The 11,561-nt window shown below is 41.4% G+C and overlaps 1 protein-coding gene across 1 annotated transcript; it reads left to right on the top strand.

The window, feature by feature from the left end:
* The first annotated feature begins 4,974 nt into the window (after positions 1-4,974).
* On the top strand, positions 4,975-8,803 carry tmem161a (transmembrane protein 161A). The gene is made up of 11 exons (XM_015034826.1): positions 4,975-5,090; positions 5,567-5,670; positions 5,748-5,831; positions 5,967-6,058; positions 6,199-6,355; positions 6,887-7,102; positions 7,188-7,331; positions 7,436-7,549; positions 7,653-7,827; positions 7,929-8,025; positions 8,107-8,803. The coding sequence occupies exons 1-11, from the start codon at positions 5,088-5,090 to the stop codon at positions 8,409-8,411; spliced, it is 1,491 nt and encodes a 496-aa protein (XP_014890312.1). The 5' UTR covers positions 4,975-5,087; the 3' UTR covers positions 8,412-8,803.
* The last annotated feature ends 2,758 nt before the right edge of the window (positions 8,804-11,561 follow it).

Raw genomic sequence — 11,561 nt, 5'->3', positions numbered from 1 at the left:
ACCTTGTTATAATAAGCTCCAGACAAGACGCCATACTGCTGCCTCCGCTCCTCAGGCAAACATGTGACGCAGTAGCGGAACAAGCCGGCGTCGGCCGGGGGGCGGGGCTAATGACCGGGCCCAAATAATAAAGCTCGTGATAATTTAACTTTACAACATGGACATGCCCGCAACAGAGGAGCTAACAAGTTTCATCACCACAGAGAGCGACTATGTCATTTTGAAGTCCATCTGACATGAAGTACAACAAACCAAGAGAAGAACAGAAACATCAGGCTACTGGTCACTAATGATGAAACAACACAAATTCAAAACATGTTAACGTTCCGTAGCTCTAGCTAGTTTGCCATTTGTTGCCAAGTGACTGATGATGACGTTGGTGACAAGCTTTACCCAGAATGCACCTGGAGACAATAAGGACAATTCATTTGTAGTTTTGTGTGTCGTGAAGTTAAATATAAGAGTGAAAATAAAGCCAGTCATGTAGCACAACATTTTATTCAATATTTTACACCCACTATGTCACTAAAATCAGTCCGTCTGGTAAAGTTTTTAGCAACCATGAGTCAACAATGGGGCACCCTACTATATAAGCTACTGGGGTATCATACAGTGGTCATCTGGCTCTCTTTTACAGTTGTCATTAGATGTTACAAAGAAAATATGTATCCTTCCTTATATGTTGCTAGGTCTGATGTGAAGTCACAAATGTTACAATTGTGGGGAGGAACTATCTGATGTTGATTTCTAAATCAACACCAGATTGAGTATTGATTTAGACTGTTGGACTTAACATAGAAATCAACACTGGACTGGATTGTTTTTTAACTCTTTGGAACTCTTTAGTGAGTGTTAACACTCATGTTGTTGAATTAACACTGTGTTTTTAACATACAACACTTGCACTGGAAAGCTGACACTTCTGAATTTGCTGTGTAAGGCTTCCTCCCAACGTCCAAACAGCAACAACTGGATATTGGCACCAGACCCCTCTGTGAACCCGATGGACATAGAAAACGAGCCGATGTATAAAAATGATTCATTTCCTGTATTTGTTCTGTGGACACTGCAGGGATTAATGAGGTATCATGCTGAACGACAATGCATCACCTACTCAGTCTCTTTCCAGGCACTTCCTTGTTTCCCTTATCCTACCATGAGCCTGCTAATTAACAGTCATGAGTTGCAGCGTTTTAAAAAATCCCTGTGACAAAACAGATCTGGTCCTCCTTAGCTTGTTCCCACAGTTCACAGCTCTTTCCCCTCTCTCTCTCTCTCTCTCTCTCTCTCTTTCTCTCTGTCTCACACACATACACACACATTACAGAAGATGCAGCAGTTAGGACCGAGACAAAAAAAAACAGAAAAAAGCGGGTAAAATTAAGGCAGATGATAGGGGGGAGACAATAAGCACAGACAGAAAGGGGCAGTTTCCTTTGACAAGCCACCACTGCAGCATTTGCATATATTCAAATCAGGGGGCGAATGCCATGCTTGGGGGTTGACAAAGACGAGCCAATGGGAGGGCTGCGTCCCTGCTGCGGGCTCAGAGGCAGCCGCCAGTCCTTCAGCAGCACCCTGGGAGAAACCCAGGGAAGTGGTGTGGGAACCAAGAGGCCCCTGGAGCTGGACAGAGGGAGGGGAGCCACTTGTAGCCCATGATGGATTTGCATTTTATTTGTGTCCATTTTGCTCAGTAATTTCTGCCCCTGCTCTTCAGCCACAGATGGCGGACATGATAGAAGGATTATCATTTGTGTCAAAAATGATAATGATGGAAGTGTTTTTTTTTTGTTTTTGTTTTTTTTACCCAGACAGATTTTTCGTCCTTTTGTTTGACTGGCACCGTAATGTCGGACATGATGGACAAACTTTGAGAACATTTAATTGATTTTGGTATAATTTTGTTGTCAATTCCTGCTTCAAAAAATGTGTTTTATATATTTTAGGAGTTACAGCAATTCACAATGTAAGTAAAGGATGTTGAGTTAGACAAAAAAAAAAAAAAAAACGAAATACAGAACTGGTCTTCTAAGGACAGCGCTTCGCAAAAGCATCCATGCAGCCATGCCGTGTTTTCTTAGTTCTTTCTACATTTCACTGAACTCTGACCTGCTTTGCTATCCCCTCTACAGAAAAGCATCCCTAGATAATGGTGCAGCCATCACCATATTGAGTTCATGGACATGTTCAGTGTTAGTTTTCCTCCACATATGGTTTGCACGCAGAAAAAAATAAAAGTCAGGTCTCATCTGGCATTCATAGCATCCTTTTCCACATGTTTGATGTGTCACTTATATTATTTGTTGTTAGTAAAATGTAAAGAGGTCATCCTCTGGCTTTCTTTCAATGTCACAGTCTGCTTCTCTAATGCTTTTCCATGTCAACTCTGTCAGATTAGGTTGACAGAGTTGTGTCAACCCAAACTGACAGTTTAGGTTGACAGCCATGTACGTTTTGTGCCATACTCTTTCCACTTTTTGAAGATGGATTGAACAGCACTACGTGAAATGTTCAAATCTTGAGATGCTGCTTCACAACTTAACCTCGTTTTGAACCTTTCCACAACTTTACCTCTGACTTGTCTGGTGTGTTTGATGGCTTTCGTGAGCCTGGTTCTTCAGTCATTTACACCACAACCCTTCAATATGATGCTGTCTCGTTTCATTGTTTGATGTTTCAAAAAGATCTGTTGGATTGATTTTTTGTTTTCTTTTGTTGTAAGGGGTACAGGAGAACAGGGGAACTTAAATGTGCACCCCAAGGTTTTCTATTTTCCAAATCATTTTGTAACCACGCATCATTTTCCTTCAACTTCACAGTTATGCACTAATTTGTGTTGGTCTATCACACTAAGATCCAATAAAATACATTAAAGTTTGTGGTTATAACTAAAACAAAGTCAAGGAGTTTTAATATTCTTGTCAGGAACAATGTCAATAAAGTATACTCATTTTTTTTTCTTGTCAATGCATCTCAAATTCAGGCAGAAACATATAGTTGCTAAAATACCAATAATATAAGCTGATGAAGTAATGTGATTTGGTTTATACAGCTTTAGAAAAAATGAAGAGACTACTGCAAAAATGATCAGTGTCTCTGATTTTACCTTTCATAGGTTTATGTTTGAGTAAAATGAACACTGTTCTTTTATTCTATGAACTACTGACAACATGTCTCTGTAATTCCAAGCAAAAACTTTGTATTTACTTGGAGAAAATGAGAAATGGTCAAAATACCAAAAAAATAAAATAAAATAAAAGATGCATCGTTTTCACGCCTCAATAATGCAAAGAAAACAAGTTCATATTCATTTGGAAACGACAATACTAACGTTTTAACTCATGAAGAGTTCAGAAATCTATATTTGGTGGGATAACCAGGAGATTTTCAGTGGGGTTCAGTGCAGTGGGCTCTTCATTTTCCTTTTTCCAGAACTGTATTTCCAGAGGTTTTCCTACCAGAGGTACAGCATGAATCTCCAACTCATCAAATTCCCAATCCTCTCTGAAATGCCACACTCTTGTGATCAAACTATAAAGAATCAGATGTTTTCTTTTTAACAGAGAGGGGGTCGCCAATTAGCCAAAACTGAGAATCAAAGCCACAGTGGAAGAACGCTTCAATAACACACCCAGCCTCACATCCTAAACACAGATTTGAATCTCGTTGGCCTAAGAGGTTTAGAAGCAGATACTTTTCGCTGTTGGTGGCACATGGGGATGAGCTGACATTTGAATGCATGTACAGGCTGTGGCTGTGTCATTCAGTCATTAACACTGCTCAAGCTGCTCCTGAGCAAGGCATCTGTGCACCCCGATGCCTTTTGTCATGCATTGCCGTCTAAACACAGCGTACATATGTTAGTGGATTTTAGGGTGCAGAAAAACATGCGGGCGGATTAAGAGGCGACAAAGACATTACCCTGGTGTATAATGTGCACCACGCTGAAGCTTTTCTGAGTTTTATCCTTTAAAGTGGAAAAGAATGCTCTGGTGCACAATTACATCACACAATTATCCCTGTTGAGCAGTGTTTTAGTGCCAAAGCAGAGAGGAAGAGGAGCATATCTGAGACCTTAAGCTTCACCATTTGCATATTGTTTGTTTTCATGCAGCGAAATGTTAAGATGCATGATGGTGAAGCATGAGACCTGGGGATTATCATTAGGAGGATCACGAAGATGCATTCGAGGGTATGCTGAGGAACAACAGGAGGATCAAACTTTACATTTTGAAAAGATTTGATGAGTTGAAGCATGATGGTAAATTAAAATTGCTAAGAGGTTTTACTTGTTTGTGAGTTTTCTCCACGCTGCCCACAGTTTTCATATGTATGGTGGTCAACGTGTTAAGAGAGAAGTGCAGCAATTATTAACAAAATCTTCACAAACTGTTGAAAATTTAGGAACAATCTGCTATTGTTACTAAATAAAGATTTAAGTATGTACTATGATAGCAAATTGTTCCTTTTAAAAATATATATGTGTTACACACATCGGAAACCTAGAAATATTTATATTTTTGGAACACTGAGAGGCAAAAAAATAAAAAATAAAAGCACGGTTTTACTGATTCTTCTGGTGCCTTCAAGAACATCGGGAAATTTTCCTTTTGCATCGGCCGTTTATATTTCCGACGCATTACTATTATTTTTGTAAAACCTTAAATGTTAGTAGCACGAAGAATATAATTTAAAGTTTGACTGAATTCTGAAACCCCAAACAGAAACATCAACTGATATATTTAAAATAATAATTAATTTAGAAAATGTTGACGTAATCGTGAAAAATTTTTTATTAGCAGAACGGCAGGAGAGTATGGAGACAGCTACAAATGATGTAAATGAGGTAAATGTAAAAACATAAAAAAATAAAACTTGAAACTGACGATTTTTGTGTTTATTCTTGTATTAATCATTAGAATTTACCTAACTTTACTGAAGTACATGAAGGTAACTCGGAACTCGCTTCTACATCCGGGGCATTCAGTAGTTTCACATGTAGGTCGGTTCAGCTGCCATAGAGTGCCCTCGTTCAGAAGCTCCTGGTGCTACTCTGGTGTTTACATCCACATTTGACAGAGATTATGGTAAATATATTTATATTAACTCAGCAGCCTGTATTTGTCTGCCTAATAGACTCCCTCTATGGACTTCTAGCGAGCATTTAGCTAATGCTAAATGCGGCTTGCAGCAGGCTGACAGGTGCTGGAGTTTTGGCTAAATTTAGCCGGACAGACATCTGCTGAGTTTCATTCATTCTTCCTGGGACTTTCAGCTAACATATATAGTTTAATTTATTACTTTTTCATCGAACATTCTCACTCTTTGCAAGCTTTTGCTTCACAACAAAGTAAGGGTATCGCTTGTTTTCTGGACCTTTTTTTTTTTTTTTGGGAGGGGGAGGGTCATTTATGTTTCCAAAACAAACATAAATGAAACTGCGGCCAATTGTGCAGTGACAAATTTAGCCATTTGAGAAAAAAAAAAAAATCAGCTGCAAACTTGCTGAGAGTAACATATACCCAACTGCAGTTGTTAAAAATGTACTTCATTCCTCTGCCAGGCACTAATGGGGATTCAGCTGGTGGTCAGCTTGCTGGCCGCCAGCATCATGCAGAGGATGGCCCCACACTGCTCATTTGCACGATGGCTCGTCTGCAACGGCAGGTAATGTCACACTCGGGTATCAATTTGTGTGTTATGCATGTAATATAAGCTGTACTAACACACGTGTTTTCTCCCAGTTTGTTCCGATTCAAACACCCGTCAGAGGGAGAGTTGTTCGCGTTGGCAGGAAAACAGATGCCTAAACAGAACAGAAGAGACAGGTGAGTGTTTTTTTTTTTTTTTTTTTTTTACTGATAAACTCAGCTTACATTTATCTGAGAGTTTGCTCATGAGTTGGGGTTTCTCCAAATTTGCCCTCTGTGTTTTAATATTTTTGTGTGTGTGTGTTTTCTAAGGAGACAGAATGGAGAGAACAAGCCTCTCACGGTGCCCAAAGACATTGACCTTCACCTGGAGAAAGCGCCTGTCAACATGATGGACGCTCTTGGTAAAACAAGGCACTCCTCTATGTTCATCGGGTCGACGCGTTGCGTGTGTTATTACTCTAAGCTCAGTTACTAACGGCGAACCGATAAGACTCTCTATGAAATAATCAGAGCCTTTTTGTTGTTTTATTTCTGTTTGCAGTCCTGCGGTTTTTCCTGGAGTACCAGTGGCTTGTGGATTTTGCTGTCTATGCCATGGGCGTCTTCCTGTTTACCGAGTGTTATTATAGTGTGGTAGACGCCAGCAAAGAGGTCAACATCGGAGCCATCTGGTGTGTCCTAACGGTTGTGTTTGGACTGTATCCTTCTGATTTTGCCTTAAAGCTACAGCAGCTTTTTTAACAGTGGTGGGACAGCAGAGGCAACAAATCCTCTAGTCACATTTGCGTCATTAGAATACATTTATATCAAAATATCAGACAGAGCAAAGAAGATGTATTAGAAAATAACTTCTGTTTTAAGTCTCTGTCTGTCCTTCTGTCCAGTATCTACAGATCTTTCAAGTAATCCATAAGCATCTGTTTTGTTTTCCATCCATCCATTCACTCAATCAGGTTTTTTTAGGGTTTTTATATTTAAACCAGAAATATAGTAAAAACAAAATAAAAAATAAATATAATATATAATCTCTGCAAGAAATTTAGAATTGGCCAAAAATGGCTGAGAATTTCAAAAGGTTGAATAATGAACCTTTAAAATAAAATGTATTCAGGAACCCTTTAACCTGCTCTTTATTCCACGTATGAAGTCGTGTTTGTGTCGTCGTTTGCTTTCCATCAGCTCCCGGTCTCCTCCCGGTCGTTCCTCCTTAACCCGTCGTTTTTTTCCAGAAAGGCCCTCCACACTCTGATGAGTCACTACTTTTGCTCGGAGGAGGGCGGCGAGCGCTCCGTGTGCCTCGCCTTCGGCTTCCTGTCTCTGCTGGTGGCGATGCTGGTTCTGGTGGTCCGAGAGGACTACCTGGAGTTCGGCCTGGAGCCCGGCTTTTCCAGCCTGTTCGACAACTTGGAGACGTTCGCCAGGCATCAGGGTTACGCCGATTGGTCGTAAGTAGAGACGCGGGACTTGGCGAGGCGCGCTCGCTTCAGGAGACGCCGCCGTGCCGAACTTTGCGGCTGTTTCTGACGACAGGATCCCGGTGACGAAGCTGACTGTGAAGCTGGGCCTGGCTGCTGTCTGCGCTTACATCGGGTCCCTCCTGGCCTTCCCTGGACTCAGGCTGGCTCAGACTCATCTCGACGCTGTACAGATGAACTCTGACCGCCCTCTCATTCAGTAAGAACTCTTAGAGGAAAGAAGGAAAAAAAAAAAAAAACTGTAGTCCCATCTTTTTCCAACACATTTGACATTGTGTTTGTATCTCTCTGATTGCTCTACAGGATTCTGCTGCACTTGAGTTTCTTATCTCCCGTCGTCGTGTTGGTTTTGTGGGTAAAACCCATCGCTAGAGACTTTTTGGCCAACGCGCCCATGGGAAAGACGTCTGTCACCCTGTAAGTAACTTTTTTTTTTTTTCTCCACTGACTGTTTAACCTCTGTATAAGTAAAGCTGGTAAGTTGTCGGCAGAAAGAAACCTTGCGGTTTGCCTCCGGCAGGGTGAGCAGCGCAGCATTCGACAGCATGCGTCTGTGGATCATCGTGGGCCTGTGCGCGCTGCGTCTGGTGCTGACCCGGTACCACCTGCAGGCCTACCTCAACCTGGCTCAGAAGTGGGTGGAGCAGATGAAGAAGGAGGCGGGACGAATCGCTGCCATCGATATCCAGCGGAAGGTCAGATACATGTTTTTTTTTTTTTTTTTTTTGCATAAGAATGAGAACGATTTTCATCGCCGTCACGGAGAAACCTTTTAACTTGATCTGCTTTCCGTCAGGTCACGCGTGTGTTTTGCTACCTAACGGTGGTTACGCTTCAGTATTTGGTTCCTATTCTGATCATTCTCTTCTCCACGTTGGCACTCAAGGTGCTGGGTGAGTAAATGGTACATCTTCTGGAGAAACCCTGATCAGGAAACCTCGAATGCTACGTCTCATGACTTCGTGCTTTTGTAGGGAACTTCTCCTGGGGTTTCAACATCGAGGAGACGCCGGGTGTGACGCCAGCGCTGGTGATCCCCACAGCAGCACCCGTGCCGACCGGCGGCCTCGACGAGGACGAGGACGGGATGGAAGACATGGAGGAGGACATCCAGGCCACGGTGGCACGCCTGTCAGAGACGTTTGCCGCGCTGCGCTCCGTCCTCACTCCTCTCTTCCTCCGCGGTCTCTTCGCCTTCCTCACTTGGTGGGTGGCCGCCTGCCAAGTGATCAGCTCTCTGTTTGGCATCTACTTCCATCAGTACCTGATGCAGAACTGAGGAAACTGGAGCGCCGGATGCACGCAGATCACTTCGAGCTCTCGCTGTGTGAGACGCTGCTGGAAGGGTGATGGACAGAGGGACGATAGCGGATGACCACAGACCGAGACCGAGTCTGTGTTTGGTTGGAAGAGGTAAACCAGCAGGCCTCTGGCATCAGTGACACAAACATAGAGAACGAACCGTGACTTGTTTCGCAAAGCAAGTTCAGCTTGCATCAATTTATACGACTTCGCTTGGTCATATCATGGAAGCAGCATTTTTAGCAAAGGAGGAATAACTGAGAATAGATCTGTGTTTCCTTTTCAGTTCAGATCTAACTTGACTGTGTAACTTTGAAGGTATTCAAACCTTTTTCTTTTATTATTCTCACTCTAGAGCAGGGATGTCAAACTCCAGTCCTCAAGGGCCGCTGTCCTGCAGTTTTTAGATGTGCCACAGGTACAAAACACTGGAATGAAATGGCTTAATTACCTCCTTTTTTGTTTAGATAAATTCTCCAGAGCCTTGCTAATGACCTAATTATTCCAGTCAGGTGTGGTGCAGCAGAGGCACATCTAAAAGTTGCAGGGCAGCGGCCGTCCAGGACTGGAGTTTGACGCCTGAGCTCTAGATGAACTTCTAGAATCCAAATAGCCATTTTTTTTTACCTTCATTCCTAATGAATCAATGTCTCCATTTCCAAAAAAAACATACTCGTCCCCTTAGTGAAAGGAGAACTTAACTTTTATAAATGTTATGTTGAATTGATGTGATTATACAATGAAGGATTCACAGTTTAATTTTTAACATTTTAAAGCAAAACTGCAAACTTTTCCAGAGGGGGAAAGAGCTTTCGTGAGTAGAGAAAAAGCCAACTTGAGGTGGTTGTATATTTGTGATGCACATGATGAACAGTACCATAACTTCAAATGGCAATAATGGTCTGAGAAAGAACAACAACAAAAAAAAAAGACATTGGCGCAGCACAATGTCCACAGTTCTTTGCAGATTTTATATAAAAACATTTCTGTTGCCTTTATATTTAAAATAATTTCTTTATTCTCTCATCATGTTTGATCCAAGCTACCAGTCACTTTGCCAGTGCTTCCAGTTTCAGTTTTAACTTTGACTCATCAGCTGCCTCTAGTATGATGATTACAATCCCTTTGGTTCGTCTCGACTCCAGCTTTTTGAGTTTAGCAGAAACTTACCTGGGAAACAGATTTTTTTTTTTTTTTCCAGGAAAATTCATGAATAGAACTTGATTGAAAGTTGCAGTATTTGCCTGCACAAGCAAGTTATTCTTAAAGCTTTGTGTGTGTGTGTGTGTCTTTTTTTGTTTTTTGTTTTAATCTATGGTGTTCTTTTGTTGTTAACTTGAGATGCGTAACCTTTCTTTTTGTACCATCCCAGTTTTCAGTCCCTTTTTCTGCTGCTGCTGCTCTAAATCGCCTCAAAACTTATTTTCCTTATTTAAAAACAGGAAATTATGGAGCATGTACTCATGGTGATCTGCAGCTACTAAGCGTCTGCTAACACCATAGCGGTTAACTTTCCATTCATTTTCTTGTGCAGACCTACCAATCCTTAGCTTCGTTCTAAAAGCATCTTCTGCAGCTTTTGCCATGCATCTGTGTCAGTGTAATGTGAACAGGCTGCTGTTTTAATGCTGCATTTATATAACATGTAATGGATAACATGTAAAGGTTTTTGTGCCTCCTCCCGGAGCTGGAAGAGGATATATTTTGTGTGAGGGACTCTGTTTCCCTTTAAAGAACCGATTTAAGAGTGCTAAACAATTTCTTTTTTTTTTTTTTTTTTCTTGCCGTTTCTTTTTTTATGTAGAGCTGTAGTTGAAAGTGTCTGAAAGCCAAACACTGAAGAGTTATTTTATTGTGACCTAAGTGCCTGGGAGCGTCAGGGATTGTTAGTTTCTCTAAAACTCCCTCTCTCCTTGTTTGTTTTGTGTTTATTAAAATCAGCTTAATCACATTTTTGTTTTCATATATATATATGAAAACAGATATATTTTCCCACGCTAGATGGCTAAAACATTTCATGCTGACTAATGAGTTACTTTTTATTTATTGTGCATCACCTTATGTTGTAAGTAACATAGAAATTTAGCAGATTCTGACGTTTTGATCTTTAATTTCATTGTAAACCATTATGCTGTGAAGTTTTAACCGAGATGATTTCAGTTTTTGAATGCATGGTGTGCTGAATCTTAAGATTTTTTTTTTTGTGTGTGTGTGTGTGTTTGTGCAGCCTAATTAAAGACAACTTTCTGATTTTATGCATTTTAGACATTCTCACTTTGTCCTGTTTTTTGGGAGATTTCTGATAATTATTTTTTTTGTTGAAGTAGCACTCCATTGATTGTTAGCCGAAGTCTGGAGAACGTGACTGCATACTGAGGAAGGTCATCCAGGTGTTTGATCCAGGTGCAGTGGACCAGAGACGCATATGAAAGCTGCAGGACATCGGCCCTCGAGGACTGGAGTTGGAAGTCCTCCAGGTCTAGTTGATCTGAAGGGTCCTGACCTTTGACCCCAGCCTCCAGAGAGGCTGCGTCATCAGAGAAAAGGAGGCTAAACACGAATACACGCCACAATTTTGAAACTTGTATTTCTATAAAGTTTTGGAATGTGATAAAGGGAAATGTGCCCTGACTGTGTTTTCTTAGAATGGTCTTGTCTTAAATCTGACATATTTTCTGATAATTGTGGTTTATTTCCGTTCTTATTAAAAAAAAAAAAAAAAAATCACAAATGCCTCATGACAGCAGTCAGGAGAGGAAATTTGAGTAATAAAATCACATTCATGATAAATAGACATGGGAACTCGGGAAGAGCTTCTGTCCGACGTCGTACTGAAAGGTGACTCCGTCACCTCGCCGGTGTCTGTGCAGGAGGGTCACTCCAGACCGCTCTGCGCCTCCTCAGCCTACCACTGGCTGGCTCCGGTTGCTATAGTGATTTCCTATGTATGTCTGTGCAGGGGACCCAGACATCCCCTACAGCCTGGGCTGAGGCTGTCCTCAGGGGAGGAGACCAGACATGACCCCGGTGAAAGTCTCTTTTCTGATTCTTTTTTTTTTTTTTTTTTTTTTTTTTTTGGGGGGAAAAAAAAGGGTGGGTGCTTCGCGGGAAAAACCCCCCCCCCCTT

The sequence above is a fragment of the Poecilia latipinna genome, unplaced genomic scaffold (assembly GCF_001443285.1).
Source record: "Poecilia latipinna isolate Pla-1442-1.1 unplaced genomic scaffold, P_latipinna-1.0 Scaffold313, whole genome shotgun sequence".
Classification (NCBI taxonomy): Eukaryota; Metazoa; Chordata; class Actinopteri; order Cyprinodontiformes; family Poeciliidae; genus Poecilia; species Poecilia latipinna.
This window is presented reverse-complemented; position numbering and strand designations above follow the sequence as displayed.